The following is a 20,252-nucleotide window of genomic DNA, read 5'->3' as shown; positions in this document are numbered from 1 at the left end:
ATCATCCACACGTCTCCATATGTCTTCCACACGCCTCCACGCGTTACCAAATGTCCTCCACACGTCTCCACATGTCTTCACATGTCCTCCACATGTTCTCCACATGTTTTCTAAATGTCTCCACATGTCCTTCACACGCCTCTACATGTCCTCCACATGTCTCCACATGTCCTATACACGGCTCCACATATCCTCCTCACGTCTCCACGCCTTCTCACATGTCTCCACGGGTCTCCATATGTCCTCCAAACGTCTACATGTCCTCCACATGTCCTCCACACGTCTCCACGCGTCTCCACGCGTCTCCGCATGTCTCAACGGGTCTTCACATGTTTCCATGCGTCTCCATATTTTTCCACACGTCTCCACATGTCTCTACACGACTCCACATGTCCCCAAAATGTCCTCCACATATCTCCACGCGTCGGGACATGTCTCCACGCGTCTCCACATATCATCCACGTGTCCTCCACGTGTCTCCAAGCGTCTCCACATGTCTCCACACGTCTCCACATGTCTTCACACGTCTTTACACGTCTCAACATGTCATCCACACGTCTCCACATGTCTCCACATTACTCAACATGTCCTCGATAAGTCTCCACATATCATCCACTTGTCCTCCACATGTCTTCCACACGTCTCCACACGTCTCCACATGTCACCCACTCGTCTCCATATAGCTTCCACACGTCTCCAAATGACCTCCCACGTCTGCACATGTCCTCAAAAGATCTCCACATGTGCTCAACACGTCTCCACATATCATCCATACGTCTCCACACGTCTCCACATGTCTTCCACACACCTCCACATGTCCCCCATATGTCCCCAAACGTCTCCACATGCCTAAATATGTCTTCCACACGTCTCCACACGTCTCCACGTGTCTTCCACACGTCTCTACACGTCTCAACAGGTCCTGCACACGTCTCCGCATGTTCTCTTCATGTCACCGCCATGTCCTCCACACGTTTCCACGTGTCCCTCACATGTCTCCACATGTCCTCCGCATGTCTTCCACACGTCTCCCCATGTCCTTCTCACGTCTCCGCATGTCCTCCACATGTCCCCAACACGTCCCCACATGTCATCCACATGTCTCCATGCGTGGACACTGTCTCAGTAAATATACGCACGTATATAATATTATATACGTGGATGAAAGTATCTTCCACGAAGATGTGAGTATCACCTTCCTACATGATATTTTGTTGAGAATGTGGTACAAATACGCTTCCATAGAAAACTTGTACTCAGTTAAACTCTAACACCAGGATATCCACAGATCATCTCACACATCTCCGCACGTCTCTACGTGTCTTCCACACGTCTCAACAGGTCCTAAACACGTCTCTGCGTGTCCTCCACACGTCTCCACATGTCCTCCACATGTCTCCACGTGTCCTCCACACGTCTCCACATGTCCTCCACATGTCTCCACGTGTACTTCACATGTCTCCGCTTGTCTTTCACACGTCACCACATGTCCTCCATATGTCTCACGTGCCCTCAACACGTCTCCGCATGTCCTCTACATGGCCTCCACAGGTCTCCATATGTCCTCCACACGTCTCCACATGTCCTCCACATGACTCCACATGTCCTCCACACGTCTCCACGTGTCCTCCGCACGTACTCACGTCTCCACGCTTAGACACTGTCTCAGTAAAGATACGCACGTATATAATATTATATACGTGGATGAAATTATCTTCTACGAAGATGTGAATATCACCTTCGAAGATGATATTTTGTTAAGAATATGGCACAAATACGCTTCCATAGAAAACGTGTACTCAATTAAACTCCAAGAAAAGAATATCCGCGTCCCTATAATGATTGAGTCGTGAAAGCAGATGGCCAACTCATCACAACAACAACACACGAGACCACGATCGAGACCGTCACCTGATATAGATACCTGCAGGTAAAACCTATTTAACACTTACGCATCCGGGATTCATCTGCACATCCGGGATAAGCCGTGCAATGCATCCGACTGACGGCAATATTGATTACCATGTGAGGTGTCCCTTTGTATTATGTGTGAAGTAGTGTAGATGAAAACTGACAGCTTGAGGAGTGTAATACGTTTTTGACTGTAAGGGGAGAGCACTAGGTGTGACCTGTATCAGTAACAGCTTTCAACATCCCGTGGTTACTTTTTTGGCGTGGCAGTATTAAAGAACTGCACTGGATCAGTTGTATTATTCCTAACTACATCGTTGGATAGCAGTAACGTGAGTACAGCGAGTGAGTGAGTGAGTTGGGTTACATGTCGCTTGAACAGTGTATCAGTTATATGTATATCTGGGCGTGTCACTACTTATTTTGATGTGGGAGGATAGCAGGTCTCATCATTTACCATTTTAGTGAAACCCGCGGGCATGTGTATGGACCTCTAAACGTCGAAACATTATCACAGCGATCGTATGTCTCTGGCACGCCTAACGGATGCAACTTTGCACGTGCGACTGGGCCACCAATACCCAACGTTAGCAGATGTATTTGTACATCATATCGTTGAAACAGAACAAGGGATAAAACTAGGAAAACATATACCGAACAACAAAAGTTCCTGTGACTTTGAATAAGATTTAATGCAAAGTTATGTTTTTACCAAATCTGATACAATTTCGGTTTGCAACAGATAAAAGACTCCTGTAAGTGTTCAAGTGAGTGGTTTTATTTGCCATACTGACTTCAGTACTTGTACTTGTTGTCAGCACGATGCTAAACAGTGCATTTGGAATCCCGTTAACGCACACGTTTTTATACCCATTCTTGGGTAATGAAATGGATGGGGCTTGCATAAAAGTCAACTTTTGCATGGAATGCATGCTTTTCAGTAGCAGTTGCGTTTTTGTGACTTGATTCCATGCATGTACTGCAATATTGAAAACAAAACTTTACTTGTTTGAAAAATACACTAAAATGTTGGTGTCACAGGGACTTTTGTTGTTGGGTATAGTTTTCTGCTGTTGTCTACTTTTGATACGGCTCTACCCAAATGCAAGACTTCACTTGCGAAAACACACTCATTGTCGCTGCTCATTGTTGGAAGTCAATTGGACAGGAGTAAGTATCGCAGGAAGGCGACTGCCACCAGCACACCAAGTTGTTACACCCGTAAAAAGCAATCGAGCGGGTTCATTCGCGCGACAAGTTCGTCTCATTTGTGAGTTCACTCGCGTGAACACCTGGTCTCATCACTATTTCATAGTGATTCATAAACACATACTCATGATATAGCTATAGTCGGAATGGCACAATAGTCTCTGGCAGATATTCCTTATGAATATGGAAAGGGTTTTGTTATTATTACTGTGATATTTATGTGAGATGCTATTGATATAAGTAATGTTTCTTCTTCTTCGCTTTAGGTCACCTTCTGCCTTAGCAATTTCGTGTGACCTACCCCTCTTTGGTACTCGTGTGTGAGTAGAGTATATAATCTTTTGGGATTTTGGGTATTGACATGATTTTTGTTTTGGTATTGACAGGACTAAATTTGGATTTGGATTTCTAGAAATTGAATTTTTTTCTTTGGCTGCTCTTGTTTAGATACGTTCGAGCAGCTGACCATCTTTCAGAAATAGAGTTTGTTTGGTCTTTCCTATTGCTTCTTTAGGAGATCTGCGACAGCAATTCTCAGATAGTTAAAACAAGTACTGCAGTCAGATCTGCTGAGTCTGGGCTGGATCATGACCTTGATATTCTAGTAACAAGTGAGAGATGGATTCTGGCTGCTTGCAAGATGAGCATACCTTATCAAAGTGCTTTTTATAACCGAGTCTGCGACCTGAGAATTGTTTCTTTTAAGCTACAGTCACACAGACAATGCGACCGCGATGCAACCTCTTGGTGACTGCTTTCCTTTGCGACCGAATAGCTATCGCTGAGACCGGTGCAAATATTTCTGCCCATATTTGGAATTAGGGTATGGTCCGTGTCGCCGTCGGCATTGAGGTACAAAGATAAACCGACAAAACCTTTCCATATTCATAAGAAATCTCGGCCAAAAGCAGAGTCGATTGTACTATTCCGACTATATCATGAGCATGTATTTATGAATCACTAAGCTGGCGCCGTACTTTCTGGTGTGATCAGCTCCCTTTCCCTGACATACGGACGTGTAGTCTCTCACATGCAGACTGCCAGGCATGTTTCCTGTAGCATAGCGATGTCAACTTGCAGTCTTCTGAGTTCTTTGTTGAGAACAGCTGTCTTGCGTACATCACTCATCTCCCAGAGGTCCAGCGACGATCCGATCAGCATAGTACTAACTTTACAGGATCCAAACCTTAGAGCTAGTTTCTTAACTTTCTTTTTTCATTTGTTGTTGTCCTGTCTGGCGCAACTTTGCACAGCTAAATGCAATGGCTGAGGCGACTGGGCAACCCATGCCACTTGCTTTCATTTAAGTATGTGTATGGCGTTTTGGGAATTTGGGGATAACTGTTCTGTCGATTTTACTTCTGTCCCATTGGGCTTTCCATTTATTTATTTTATTTATTTATTTATTTATTTATTCATTATTATTATTATTATTATTATTATTATTATTATTATTATTATTTATTTTATATTTTATTTTATTTCATTTTTTATTTTTTTTTATTTTTTATTTTTTTTTTGGGGGGGGGGGGGGGGGGGGGGGCTTTGAATTTACTTTTTATCTCTAGTTTTCTGAAGGGAAGTGGCTGTATCTCCCTTTTGTCTGGAGTGTGATTCGCTAGTGTTTCTGCTTTTTCCTTTCCATGAATATCTATATCTATGTGAGACGGGATCCAACATAGCTCACACCAGAAACCTATGATTGCGGGTTCGAATACCGGTTCGCCATGATTATGTTTCTAGGTTTGTCAGCACCACACCCGTGCTCATGGGTTTAACTGAAGTGGTAAACACCTAAGACCTGCATCACTTCGCACTTTCATCCCACATTAAGCTGACACGCCGTGATATAACTGGAATACTGTTAAAAACAGCGTTAAACCCAATTCACTCACTCACTAACTGATATCGTTATACATTGCATTACGATGTGGGTGTTGTTTTTATATTCCTTTTTATACTCCGTATAATGCAAGGAAGTAAATCTGTCTATTCGTCCGTCCTTTCACACATCTTGTCATAACACTATGTTACTAAAACCTGTTTCTTGACAACAATAGTCCTTTAAAAGCATTGAAGCTCATATAGAAGTGCATGTGATGGTATTTATGTTCACTGATTACATTATTATAATGTTTTAGGGATCCAACTCTCTTTGCACAAAAATGATCTTTTCTTAGACCATGAGATCATTTTGACAATGATGTATAACATGTGTAATGGATCTGTACAGTGAAAAAATAATTACACTAAATACCTGATATCATAATACGACCCTCCAATGGCATGGGATATTGCGGAGTGCAGCGTTAAACAAGAGCGAAAGAGCACAACAAAGGCAAGGTCAGCTCGTTGTACAGGTAGATTCGCTCAGGTATCTGTAGTTATGACAGTTATTAGATGTGTGTGCATGATATTATGATAGGACTTGTTGAAGTTTAATATGTAGAAAAGAGGAGAAAAAATATTTCTATCTTATTCCACAGGCAATCTACTGGTCCAGTTGAAGAAGTCTCAGCATTGGTGTCTGATTATGTGTCGCAAATATGTTCTTCCCCATATGTTCCCTACCCTGAGTGCCCTTTGTGCTGTACTGATACTGTGCTGCCCATGCACAGATGCCCATGGACGAAACAGGCCGTCTAGGAACCCTTGTCCCGCCACACCTAGCTGCCAACAGAATGGTGTAGTTACTTGTCAAGGATGTGGACTCCCAACGTCTTTGGCATGTCTTAAAGGCAGTCATGGATGCGACCTTCGTGATGTAAGTACGTGAGGATGCCACTCTCTTATTTTTGGCACAGCCATCCTGAATACAAATGTCAAGAAGAAAAATCTCACTCCAAAACAAATTCTGAAATGTTTATGTTTTCATTTTCTAGGGCTGTAGGGCTGAATGTATGAATGGGGGTACGAAACAAACGGACAGGACCTGTGCTTGCATACCAGGCTATATGGGAGATATCTGTCAACATGACATTCGCAGTAAGTATTTTATTCGTTCACCGTTCTAAATTCTCCTACAGAATGAGCTCATTTGCAAACAAATTTGCCTTTGATCCGATTGCACCTGCTTTACCTAGAGTTAAAATGGATAGGGTAAACAGAACAATATCTACATGAATAGTTTCATCACCGTAAGCTATGTTTGCCATCAGGAACAATGATTTAAATGTTTGCTGATCCTAAAGCCTTGAACAAAACTGAAATTCATACAGAATCAGGATAGATGTACACTCTAATACAGATTATTCATGTACAATTTCGACATACCCTCTGATACAGCTTCACGAAAAGGGGGGAAATCGTTATAAAACAATTTTAGATTGAAGGATGAAGGATGTTTCGGTGTATATAGATTCAGAGCGACACATGACAAGAGGGATCACTTCCAATAGTCAACTTTTCCTGTTTTATATCGAGCAATTTTTTATCAACTTTAGTTTTTGGTGTCTATATTTCATGAATTTTGAGCTTCGGCGGTTTCAAAGAACGTCATACGGCATTTCCAAATTTTACGCATCAGTGACAAAATGATCACCTATTTGGACCTGTAGCATATGTTCCCGTATTTCTACAGGTGAACAGTTGCCTTTGCATGTGTTTGTGACTGGTGCCACTGTTTGGGTTAGCATATGCTCACCCTTTTGCGAACACCTGGTATCATTACTAATTGATACTGATTCATAAACACATGCTTATGAGAAAGTCGGAATTGTCAAAGAGCATTTTTGTTTCCATGTTCCATGCTCGAATCTACCGATGTTCAAGAAGATGTCAGTACACAATTATTTTTCCAGCATGTCATGACATCAACAGTGTTGCACCGGACTCGGCTAGCGGCGAGTATACTCTCAGGACTAACAGTGGCAGTACCATCAGAGTTTGGTGCCGCTTCAGCAGCAGGGACATCATCACCTACTTCTCCAAATCCGCTGTAGCCACATTGACAACCGAGAAGTTAAGTCTCCACTTCAACACTAAATCCAAAGTCAGCTTTGTTGCAAAGTGGAGGAATGCGGCTCAGTCCGAATCTACAATCTCTCAGCTTGATAGGTTTTCATTCCTACCTCTTGGCATCATGGCCAATGAATATACACTCTACACAAGCCCACATAATCTGAATCTAGGTCCCTATCTATATCTGGGTTTTCATCCCAAAGTCCTCCTTTCGAAAGGTTTTGTACATGGATACAACGCAAATGGAGTAGACAAGTCATTCAGAAATTGTGACGGAAACCCCAATGCCTATTTCACCTTCTATACGAATCCCAATCAGCGTTCGCCTACAAAGACAGGATGGACGAACTCTTATCGTTTGACGGCTCACTGGAATTCGGGTGCCAAGATGTTAAGTACACCTGACCATCTCAACGACGACTACTTCTTCGACACGGAACAACACTTCGGGGGATGTGGTACTTACGCCATCTCTACGAGTTATCAAAGTCTCGACGGCATAGCTCTCGGGGTCGTATATGGTCAGTATCATCTACTTACTCTGTTTTATTATTTTCCTTTTCTGTTAATATATTTAATAAAATCCTTCACAGATTTCATTTGATTCAATATTGTCTTTCCATCAACAGTTCACAGCTAAATGTAAGGGCCAACCCTTGGCAATAGGAGGATACAACGTTGCCATCAAACACCTCAAGAAAGCAGGAAGAAGCGCCCTGATTATGCCTGTACAATAAAGTCTGTATGCATTCAAATCGTAATTTGTCTTCAATGTCCTCCACACGTCTCCACATATACTCCACACGTCTCCACATGTCCTCCACACGTCTCCAAAGATCATCCACACATCTCTACACGTCTCCACGTGTCTTCCACACGTCTCCACACGTCTCAACAGGTCCAGCACACGTATCCGCATGTCCTCTTCACGTCACCACATGTCCTCCATACGTCTCAACGTGCCCTCCACACGTCTCAACATGTCATCCACATATCCTCCACGTCACCACATGTCCTTCACATGTCTCCAAATGTCCTCCACATGTCTCCACATGACCTCCACATGTCTCGAGACGTCTCCATATGTCTCAACATGTCTAAACATGTCCTCCACACGTCTCCACAAGTCTCCATATGTCATCCACTAGTCTCCACATAGCTTCCACACGTCTCCAGACGTCTCCACATGCCCTCCACGTCACCACATGTCCTCAACACGTCTCCACATATCATCCACACGTCTCCACATGTCTTCCACACGTATCCAATGTCCTCCACATGCCGTCCACAAGTCTCCACACGTTTCCACATGTCATCCACTCGTCTCCACAAAGCTTCCACACGTCTCCACATTTCCTCGTCACGTCACCATAGGGTTTCAACACGCCTCCAAACGTCTCCACATGTCCTCTACACTTCACCACATGTCCTCAACACGTCTCCACATGTCCTCAACACGTCTCCACATATCACCCACACATCTCCACATGTCTTCCACATATACTCCACACGTCTCCACAGATCACCCACACGTCTCCACATGTCCCCCCTCACGTCACTACATGTCCTCCACACGTCTCCACATGTCATCTGCATGTCCTCCACACGTTTCCAAATATACTCCACACGTCTCCACATCCAATCGTCTCCACATAGCTTCAACACGTCTCCACAAGTCTGAACATATCATCCACGGCACCGCATGTTTTCAAAACTTCACCACATGTCCTCCACACGTCTCCACATGTCCTCCACAGTTCTCCATATGTCCTCAACACGTCTCCAATGTCCTCCACACGTCTCCGCATGTCCTTCACACGTCTCCACATATACTCCTCACGTCTCCACAGATCATCCACACAACTCCACACGTCTCTACAGGTCCACCAAACGTTGCCGCATTTCCTCCTCACGTCACCACATGTCCTCCAAACGTCGCCATGAGTCCTCCACACGTCCTCACATGTCATCGTCACGTCACCACATCTCTTACACGCCTCCATACGTCTCCACATATCTTCTACACGTCTCCACACGTCTCTACATGTCCTCCACACGGCTCCACATGTGCCCAAAAGTCTCCACGTGTCCACCACGTCTCCACATGTCCTCCGCACGTCTTAACATGTCTCCACATGTCCTCGACACGTCTCCACATGTCCTCCTCACATCACCACATGTCCTCGACACGTCTCCATATGTCACCACATGTCTAAACATGTCCTCCACACGTCTCCACACGTCTCTACATGTCCTCCACACGGCTCCACATGTGCCCAAAAGTCTCCACGTGTCCACCACGTCTCCACATGTCCTCCGCACGTCTTAACATGTCTCCACATGTCCTCGACACGTCTCCACATGTCCTCCTCACGTCACCACATGTCCTCGACACGTCTCCATATGTCACCACATGTCTAAACATGTCCTCCACACGTCTCCACACGTCTCCACGTGTCATCCACCCGTCTCGACATAGCTTCCACACGTCTCAACATGTCCTTCACACGTCTCCACACGTCTTTATATGTCTCCAAATGTCCTCCACACGTCTTCACATGTCTTCCACATGTCCTCGACACGTCTCCACTTCTACTCCTCGCGTCACCACATGTCCTCCACACGTCTCCACATGTCATCCACACGTCTCCACATGTCCTCAACATCACCACATGTTTTCAACACTTCACCACATGTCCTCCACACGTCTCCACATGTCCTCCACTGGTCTCCACATGTCCTCAACACGTCTCCACATATCATCCACATGTCTCCACACGTATCCGCATGTCCTCCTCACGTCACCACATGTCCTCCATTCGTCTCCGAATGTCCTCCACACGTCTCCACATGTCCTCCACAGGTCTCCACTGACCTCCTCACGTCACCACATCTCTTCAACACGCCTCCACACGTCTCAACATGTCCTCCACGTCTCCATATGTCCTCCACAGGTCTCCACATGTCCTCAACACATCTCACGTCACCACATCTCTTCAACACGCCTCCACACTTTACCACATGTCCTCCACACGTCTCCACACGTCTCCAATGTCCTCCACATGTCTCCGCATGTCCTCAACACGTCTCCACAGATCATCCACACGTCTCCGTATGTCCTCCTCACGTCACCATATGTCATCCACACGTCTCCACGTGTCCTCCTCGCGTTTCCTCATATACTCCACACGTCTCCACAGATCATCCACACATATCCTCACGTCCCCACATGACTTCCATTCGTCCCATGTGCCCACTCGACTCAACATGTCCTCCACATGTCCTCCAAACATCTCCACATGTCTCCACGTGTCTTCCACAAGTCTCAACACGTCTCCACGTGTCCTCCACAGGCTTCAACATGTCCTCACCACGCCTCAATATATCATCCACACGTCTCCACACGTCCTGAACGCGTCTCTGCATGTCCTCCTCACGTCACCACATGTCATCCACACGTCTCCACGTGTCCTCCACACGTCTCCACATGTCATCCGCATGTCCTTTACACGTTTCCTCATCTACTCCACACGTATCCACAGATCATCCACACATCTCTACACGTCTCCACGTGTCTTCCACACGACCCCACACGTCTCAACAGGTCCAGAACATACCTTACGAGATTCAGACTGAGTTGTCATACTTTGGAAATTGAGAATGGACGTCATTATAAAATCCCAAGAAATTTAAGAAAATGCAAACTTTGTAAATTAGACTGTGTTGAAACCGAGTACCACTTCCTGCTTTTTTGTCCATCGTATGTCAAGTTACGGCAACTATATCTCAAAGCAAAGTTCTATTGTCATCCTAACATTCATAAATTTAATATGCTTCTGTCATCACCAGATACATATATCATCACAAATCTAGCAAAATATCTATATTATGCAAATGAAGTAAGAAATGCGAAACTGAAAGCTTAAAACCTGTCTGTACTCACCTTTTGTACACAAAGGCCTGTGGCCTATATGTATTGGAAATAAAATGATTGATTGAACACGTATCCGCATGTCCTCATCACGTCACCACATGACCTCTAAACGTCGACACGTGTCCTCCACACGCCTTCACATGTCATCGCCACGTCACCACATCTCTTCAACACGCCTCCATACGTCTCCACACGTCTTTACATGTCCTCCGCACGTCTTCATATGTCTTCCACATGTCCTCCTCACGTCTCCATATGACACCACATGTCTAAACATGTCATGACGCGTACCATCACTATTAAACAGTGATTCATAAACACATGCTTACGATATTAAAAAAGGTGTTGTCGTTTATATTTACGAATGACGGACATGAAGAAATGTGTTGATTATTTGGTGTTGAAGTGTATCTATTCGTCGTTTCCCAATGACCCACGCGACGCTATGTGCTTATTGTTTAACATCGCACTCAGCAATCGCATGTAATGACTAGACAGGTGTTAACTATAATCACGCGTTACTCGATTTTGTACACATTAACCAGTCCTCAACAAAGGAAATTTGCAAATATTTACAACTTATTAGGAAAGCTTCATCTCGCAGCTGTCGCCACTGGTCAGCCAAAGTTGCAGTTACCTAGCAACTATTCCTTCACTATATCTCAACATACGTGATTACATTCCCTTTCTACGTCTATTATCATCTGTTAACACGCTTAATGTATATATACAGACTAGACCGTGGCCCTGTAGCGTACATGAAGCGTTCATGAGTTGTGGAGTTAAAGTTTGCAATATCGATAAATTATCTTACCCCCCAAAAAACTATAACTGTCGGGAGAAAAACTGTCTAGAGTAACCTATATCTATAATGTTTGCATAACGTGTATTTATATCTAGGTGTTAGATACGATTTTAATGTTACATGAGATAGTGCTATACCAGTATGAATGTTGATAGTTTAAGAAGTAAGGATATTGTATAGTATACTTTCATTATGTGATAAGATACAGCTTATACAAACGTATTTAAATATTTAATGTATTGTAAAATGGGTTATTGTAAAATGCACTATTTATTTATATATGGAACCACACAGCTTGACACGAATGTATTTACCAAAGTCATTTATATATTTAAAAAAGGGACACAGCTTTGCCTAATTCTGATTTACTTGCTTCCATGCACAAGGAGCTGGATAACGTGGCTCTACCTGGCAGTCAGAGAGTCAGCAACCCCAGGGCACGGTCTTCCTACAAACCTTACTGGTGTAAGTCTCTACAAATGCAATGGGACAAGGTGTGCATCTGTGAACGCCTCTGGTTGACGTGTAAAACACGGAGACGCAAGCAGTTAAAGGGCATGTTCGTTTCTGAACGTAAAATGTTTGATAAACTTTTAAGAAAATGTCAAAGAAATTATCAACGTAATGAACAAGCACACCTACTAGTAAAGTTTAAACAGAGAAGACAATTGGCAAAACAGGCATATCAAACAACAGAAATAGCAGTATTCAACTAGAAATTATTCATGAGGATGTTGTAATTAATGATAAAGATGATGTGTTAGAAAAATGGAAAAATGACTATAGTTATCTGTATTCAAAGCATGTTAATGTTGATTGTTTATAATCTTATCAAGCTGACCCAGAGAACGTGGTCAACTGTGACGTAGGACTTGACACTAATTAATTGACACGCGTACTGAGGTTGAACGTGCTGTAACACGTACTAAACGCGGTAAGGCTGCTGGTAATGACCTACTCCAGGCTGAAGCTTTGAAAACAACAAATGTATTGGTATTTTGTGGAAACTGTTTTGAAAATATGGTTTTGAAAATTGTATTTGCCCTGATTTATGGCAACTTAGTGTTCTTAATCCAATTAGAAAATCTAATACAAATCCTCGGGATCCCCTCAGCTAACGAGGAATTTCTCTACTATCAATTCCTTGTCAAATGTACTGACATTTTAAATTCCAGATTAAATACCTTGTTAGAAAATAATGAATATTCAGATAACGAGCAAATGGCTTTCCCTCAAAATGTAATACCCAGGAACATATTTATTCATTATATTCAGTTGTTAATAACCGTAAACAATCAAAACAGTCCACTTTTGTTTGTTCTTTTGATATTATGAAGGCCTTTGATAAAGCCCATAGACAGTCCCTGTGGTATAAATTTAAACGTTTAGGCATTAGTGGTAGGTTCCTTGATGTTGTTCAATCCATGTATGATAACATTCAATCTTGTGTAAGAGTGAATGATCTCAATACTGATGTATTTTCTGCATATTATGGTGTGCGACAAGGTTGCGTTATGTCGCCGACACTTTTTTCGGTTTCCATTAATGATCTAGTAAATGTTAATAGTTTACGTCGTGGTATTAACGTTGGTGATGCTATACTTAGCCTTTTGTTATATGCCGATGATATAACCTTAAAAGCACCTAATGAACAATTTTTACAGCGTATGCTTGAACGTGCGGCCAATTGGTGCCCTACATTGCAATTAAAAGTTAATCAGAAATATAACTAAAGTTTTTCAAGATCAGATTATTCATTTTATTTCGATGACGATAATGTCATTGATTAAACAGAAGCTTATAAATATATTGGATTATGATTTCATGAACACATTAATCTTAATTTTACAGCGAATGAAATCTGCAAGTCGTGCTTTGGATGTAATAATTTGCAAATTTAAATCAGTTGGTGGACTAATACTCTTTATGCAAATCTTGTTCAACCAAGGTGTGGGGATATGGGGTGGAGGTTCCCTCTCGTGAAACTGACTGACTGATATAGAAGATTTAACGTGCGCTTACCGACTACAGCGTATTTCGCACACGGGCCTGGCCGGACCATTTAGTGTATTCCGAGAAGGGTGAAAGTGGTGTGTGCAACCCAAGAGGGGGCTTTTAGGGGTTGCTTATATTGATTTTTTGAAATTTTTAAATTTGGAATAAATGCCGAGGTGGGTGGAGGAGGGAACTAAGGGAGCCGGGTAAGGTGGGTGTTTGTATGTTTATTGGATTTTGGATTGGTAGATTAATTAATTTTTAGATGCGCTTAATTAGGTCTGTTTTGATTAGGAATACGCCTAGGGCCTTGAAGTTTTCTAGTTTATTTTGAGGGTTTAGTATTTCATCTAGAGTAGGAATCTTATTTAGATTGAGGGTGGTTTGTAGTGTGGTTCTGTGTGTTTGATAGTGGGTGCAGTGAATGAGTGCGTGTTCTGTGGTTTCGGGTTGTTTGCAGTGGGGGCAGTTGCCTGTGGTGTGTCTTTTAAGTTGTTTTAGGTGGTTATTTAGGTTAGTGTGTCCTGTTTGGAGTTTTGTAATTAATCTGTCAATTTTTTTAGAGGGGTGTAGGATTTTAGGTTTGGCTAGCACTTTTTTGATTTGGCTATTTGAGTTTTGATATTGATTATGCCATTTTTTGGTTATTTTTTGTTTGTTTACACTTTTAATTTCTGATTTTGAGATGGGAAGGTTTAGGCTTATTTCTGGTATTTTGAGAGATAATTTAGCTGCTTTATCGGCGCTTTCGTTGCCGTAAATTCCTACGTGGGCGGGGATCCACAAGAAGGTTATTTGTTTGCCTGCTTGTGTTAGGTCGTTGGAGCTTTTAAGTATTTGGTTTATTAATTTAGGTCGTTTTTTGGTATTTTTGTTTTGGAGGGCTTGTAGTCCACTAAGGGAGTCAGTGAGAATTAGGATTTTTGTTTTGTTTTTAGATTGTTGGTCATGCAGGGCTGAGGCCATGCCCATAAGTTCGGCCGTGAATATAGATTGGTTGTTAGGGAGTCGGTAAGATTGTGTGGATATAACTGGTTGTGTGGTATGGACTCCGAAGCCTGTGTGGTTGGAGATCGGGTCTGAAGATCCGTCAGTGTATATGTGACACCAATTTGGCCAATTTTCGTGTATGTATGCAAGTGTGGTGGTTTTAGCTATGTTTGGGTCGGTTTGTTTATTTATTTGGTTAGCTAGCGTTGTGTCTATTTGGGGTATTTTGAGTTTAGGGGTGAAGATATTTGATTTTTTGCAGTTTTGTTTAAGATTTTGAGTTTGGTGTTCATTGAGGTAGTTAGTTATTCTTTGGGATATTGGGGTGAGTAAGGGGTGTTTGCGAGCTAGAGCTTGGTTTCTTGGGCTAATGTTTTGGTTAATTAGGTTTTGGATGAGAGGGTTTGTTTGGGACGCGGCCCAGAAATTAAGGCTTAGATGTTCCCTGCGTAGATTTAGTGGCATTTCTCCTGTAAGGGCCTGAAGTGAGGTGTAGGAGGTGCCATGTTGGGTGCGTGTCATGAGTTTGAGAGCCTGATATTGTATTGAGTCAAGTTTTTTAGAAAGAGAGTTGTTTAGGGTATTGTATATGGCACAGCCGTAGTCTAGTTTTGATCTAATTAGTGTTGTATATAGTGAGAGGAGGGTATCTTTGGAGGCTCCCCAGTTAGAGCCGGTGAGACATCTTAATGTGTTGAGGTCTTTGCTGCATCTAGTTTTTAGGTTTTGGACGTGAGCCTCCCAGGTGAGGTGTTGATCGAAAATAAGTCCTAAGAATTTTGTTTGTTTTTGGAATTTGATTGTTTGGTTGTTTAGCTGGAGGATTGGGTAGGCAGGTTTCATGTTTTTATGTTTGAATACTACTCCTGTTGTTTTATCTGAGTTAAGGGAGAAGCCCCATTTGTCTGCCCATTGTTGTATTTTATTTAGAGATTTTTGGATTAAGTTTTCTGCCATTTTAATGCTTTTAGTGCGGATCCATAGGGCTCCGTCATCCGCGAATTTTGAAGTGTTTAGTTTAGGGGATAAGCCCTCGAATAGATCATTTATCATTATATTGAAGAGGGTTGGGCTGAGGATGCTGCCCTGGGGAGTGCCATTTTCTAGGGGACACTGGTCCGATAGTGTATGGTCTATACCCACCGTAATTTTGCGATTGTTTAGGAAATCTTGGATGAAGATTATTATTTGACCTTTTAGTCCTATTTTGTTTAGTTTTTGTATTAGCCCGTGGTGCCATACCATATCGAAAGCTTTAGAGAAGTCGAGGAATATGCTTATGGTGTATTGCTTGTTTAGCTGTCCTGTTTTTATATCCTGTTCTAGTCGGGCAAGGTTATCGAGAGTTGATCGGCCAGGAGTGAAGCCGCTTTGGTCAGGATTTATGATGTTGTTTTGATCTAGGTAGTGCTGTAGCCTATTTTTAGTCATAAGTTCCATTATTTTGCAGAGATTTGAGGTTAGGGAGATAGGCCTATAGGAGTTTGTCTGATCTGCTGGTTTATTTGGTTTAGGTATTGGGATTACTAGAGCTTCCTTCCATGAGGATGGGACCTGTCCGTTTAGGTAGACTAGGTTGTATAGTTTAAGTAAAGTTTGGAGTAGTTTGGTAGGTAAGTGTTTGATTATTTGGTAAGAGGTGAGGTCTAGGCCAGGGGCTGTTCCTTTTTTTCTATTGTTTAGTACGTGATTTAGTTCTTCTATGGTGTAAAGTTGATTTATTTCTAGGTTGTCTTGTCTGTTTTCTTTGGAGAATTTGGTTTCTTTATTTAGTTTATCTTGGAATTTCTTACTGAAGTTACTGTTGCTGCTAACTTTAGAGAAGTGTTTGGCTAGGTTGTTGGCCTTTTGGGTGGGGTTAGTTGAGTTGTTTATATTGGGGCTTTTTTTGTGCCGTTTGATGCCTCGGATGGCGTGAATTTTGCGCCACACCTTCCTAGCGTCGGTGTGGTGATTTAGCTCCTCACAGAATTTTTTCCAGTTTTTGGTTTTAGCAGTTTTAACTAGGTTTTGCACTTGGTGGTTAAGTTCATGAGCTGTTTTGAGATGAGAGGGGTCTCGTTTAGCTCTGTTGAAAGCTGATTTGCGTTTTAGTCTAGTTAGCTCTATTTCCTCATTCCACCAAGGGACAGTGGGTTGAGGTTCTCAGATTCCGGCGCCTTTTACATAGAGCACAGCAATCCATCATTGTTAGATCTGTGAATAACAGGTCGCTTAAGTTTAGAAAATCCTGGCATAATGTTACATATTCACTTCTTTAAAACTGGGCTTTACCCCTGTCAAATGTTTTGACATATCCTCAGCTGATTGATTCTGCAAAATGTGTATTGATTATAATAACTGGCTTGTAGAATTATGGAATGATAGAAATTTAGTAAATGGTAATACGCTATGAACGTATAGACGATTTAAAACTGATTTTTATATTTAGAAGTATGTCAGTGCTTCACTTAATGGATGCGAAAAAGTATTTTGAGTAACTTTCGTTGTGGAATCCTACCTTTAGAGATTGAATTAGGATGATACACAAAACCTGCACCACTTTTAATAAATAGACTAAATAGAAGATGAAATACACTTTCTTGCAACTTGTGAGCTTTACTCATACCTACGTTTTAATTTGTTTCATTCTATTTCTAGTTTAGATCCCTCCTTCCTATAACTTGATCCAGCAGACCAGTTTAATTATGTAATGAATAATGATTCACTGTGTAATAAGTTAGCTGTATTACTAACACAAATGTAAAAGCGTCATTGTCACACACTCTCTTAATATCATGTCACTACCCAATTAATCCCGTTTTAATGGATTGATGTACATTATATCTTTTAAAACGTCCCATTTTAATTCTGGAAACCCAAACAGTCCAGAAACTCTACGGTATTTGCCCAGTCTCGGTTAAAGGTAATTACAAAATTAAACATGCTGTTTTCAAGGGAACATACTAAGGAAGAAAAAATGAAAGAAACTTTGTTCAAAAACTCAACATTTACACTATGTCGCCCATGGGCCTGCCCATGGTCGAAGAGTTGCCCATGGGCGAGAATATGTTCCTTTACTCAAAACTCTTGTTTTTGTTTCGCAAATACATAAATGTATTTTTTTCAAGTATCATGACACAAAATTCAAATCATTTTAACCTAATTCAACGATTTTATAGCGATATTGAAATATTTCGCCCAGGGGCGCGTAAAAGCTTTGGCCCATGGGTGAGAATATTTTCCTTTGCTCAAAATTCAATGTTTTTGTTTCGCAAATACATACAGGTGTTCTTACAAGTTTAATGACACATAATGTAACTCATTTTAACTTAATTCAACTATTTTATTGCGTTATTGAATTACAATCTTCGAGATCCTGCTAGACTGAAAGTAGATACTTTCATTGCCAATATGAAGGACTTTGTCCGAACAGACCACAGACCAGTGCCTTGTATATTTCAAGAGGAACTTAACAGTAAGTAATCAATTTAAATTTTCTTACTAAAATAATATGTTTGCATTCATTAATCCTTGCATTCAAGGCATAGCATAGCAGTGTTTTTCAATGTCAGGTTTATTTTATTTTTCAATGTCAGGTTTATTTGAATTTGTGACATTTTTCTCAGATTTAGAGAATCTTACTTAATGAGTAATATCTGTTTTGCAGTGTTTTTTAAATATTATATTGTTTGTGAACCTGATCAAGTCCGAACAGAACTTTACAGAGTTGACGGTGATGCAGCTGAATGCAGGTGGAAGTGTTAGACCCAAGAAGAAGGTGTACCCGCCAGCTAGAGGAAAGGTTAGAGCAGCAAAAGAGACTACTTGTGACAGATGTCACAACCCCCCTGATCTATGGAGACAATGTCTCACATCTTGTCGGACTATAAATTGGATGATATGTTTCATATATTGTTTGACTTTGGAAGCTGTGTGAAATAAATATGAATGTAAAATGTTGGAAATACCTGTGTGAAATAAAATATGAATGTAAAATGTTGCAAATATCTGTGTGAAATAAAAGATGAATGTAAAACTTTGATTTTTTGGTGTGTGTTTTAGTTAATATAACATATTTATTGACTGTTGAATGTGTTGCAAATAATACTTGAACCTGATATTCTTAGGCTAGATATAGTTCATGGTTGTACACCCCGGATAGAATTACACGGGGAATAAATTGGACCTGCACGCTCAGTCAGGTGTAACCATTTATCCCTTCTGTAAACATCAAGCTGCTGGCAAAGTGAGGGTAAACCGTGGTGGCTACGTGTCACACTTTTAATCCCCCTCGCAAATGGGCGCCTTCATTAGCATACACAATGAGTTTACTTCTTTTATGCTTCTTTGTTTAAATTAATTCAAGTCTCCTTCCAATATCAATTCATTAGGTTAACTTTGTGAGCAATGTTAAATCCGAGGAACAACACATGAAAGGAAAGCTTATGTCAATTCATTCTTAGCCGTAGATATTAATTAAACAATAAACATACAGTTTGACCAATCAGAGCAAACTGTGCGTTCTACCTCGTCAACATTTTGGGTAATATAAGAGCAGGGCAGAGCTGTCGAATCACTCTGCTCCTGTAATGAACTTTGGAAGGCACAAGTAACTCAACGTTGCTTTTACTTTAAGGTAAGCCTTTTCTTTGTGTTGTTACCTAAAATAACATATGATTTATTTATCTTTAAAGTTTATCTTTAATGCGTGTATTGATTCTATCAACATTAAATTTGTCACTTGTATTTGCTAGTTCAAAGTCAGAAATCTTCATTCTTGTTAATAGTGAGTACATGAATATTCATGTTAAAAGGCTAAAAGCAATGACCTGTATGACCTGTAGAGTAACGTTACCCGTTATACCTGATAACTCTTAATTCAATTAAAAACGTGTCAGTGCGAGGTTTCAGTTGTTAAATTTAGCATTCCTATAATGAATTGCGCTCTGCTTATGTTATTCATCCCTTCCGAACATCTTGAGGGATTGAGTTCACTATTTGTAAGGTTAATTGGTCAGAAAGTGCGTCACCTTTCTTCGAGGCCTCAACAGAAATGTTTGGGTTTCTCATTCTCCGAACCATGAAAGCGAATGCTAATTGCCATGATGGTACATTGGCAATGAAGCCTGTTCGAGGCAGAGACGATGTTGGAGTAGTCATGGACAGTTTGTTGGATTGAGATGTTAGTTCCTTCTCCAAACGTTTCTGTAAGGCATAACAAAGCAGTTGGTCACTGCTTTAAGCGAATTGTTATTTTTCCCGTATCAGCTCGATATTCGCATACAATTGCTTAGATGCTTACAGTTAAAACAGTTAATAGGTGCGGTTGGTGGTATTAGGATGGGTTTTAATGTTCACGTTTACAATGTAGAAAACAGGGAAATGATCAGATTCAACTACATATGTGCATATTATTTTCATTTTACATTTCATGTTGCAGTTGAAGAAGTGTTTTAAAGGCGTCCG

The 20,252-nt window shown here is 41.4% G+C and overlaps 2 protein-coding genes and 2 pseudogenes across 7 annotated transcripts; all 4 read left to right on the top strand.

Moving 5' to 3' along the window:
• The first annotated feature begins 741 nt into the window (after positions 1-741).
• Positions 742-8,247, top strand: LOC139480095 (uncharacterized; annotated as a pseudogene).
• Positions 2,178-8,093, top strand: LOC139480093 (uncharacterized). 6 transcript variants are annotated; one of them, XM_071263107.1, is made up of 6 exons: positions 2,212-2,256; positions 3,387-3,440; positions 5,607-5,884; positions 6,003-6,105; positions 6,921-7,601; positions 7,710-8,093. In XM_071263107.1, the coding sequence occupies exons 3-6, from the start codon at positions 5,654-5,656 to the stop codon at positions 7,718-7,720; spliced, it is 1,026 nt and encodes a 341-aa protein (XP_071119208.1). In that variant the 5' UTR covers positions 2,212-2,256; positions 3,387-3,440; positions 5,607-5,653; the 3' UTR covers positions 7,721-8,093. The 6 variants fall into 6 exon arrangements, with proteins under 6 accessions (XP_071119206.1, XP_071119208.1, XP_071119207.1 ...); XM_071263106.1 differs by having other exon boundaries at positions 2,217-2,243; XM_071263108.1 differs by having other exon boundaries at positions 2,227-2,260.
• A 19-nt stretch (positions 8,248-8,266) lies between the features above and the next one.
• Positions 8,267-10,157, top strand: LOC139479289 (dynein heavy chain-like; annotated as a pseudogene).
• On the top strand, positions 10,003-10,716 carry LOC139479288 (dynein heavy chain-like). Its single transcript, XM_071262150.1, has one exon. It carries the CDS (start codon positions 10,003-10,005, stop codon positions 10,714-10,716), a length of 714 nt encoding a protein of 237 aa, XP_071118251.1.
• Positions 10,717-20,252: the final 9,536 nt, after the last annotated feature.

Source organism: Haliotis cracherodii, unplaced genomic scaffold (assembly GCF_022045235.1).
Source record: "Haliotis cracherodii isolate W230 unplaced genomic scaffold, xgHalCrac1.p SCAF_4, whole genome shotgun sequence".
Lineage (NCBI taxonomy): Eukaryota > Metazoa > Mollusca > Gastropoda > Lepetellida > Haliotidae > Haliotis > Haliotis cracherodii.
The sequence above is the reverse complement of the archived record's forward strand: the minus strand, read 5'-3'. Positions and strand labels throughout refer to the sequence as shown.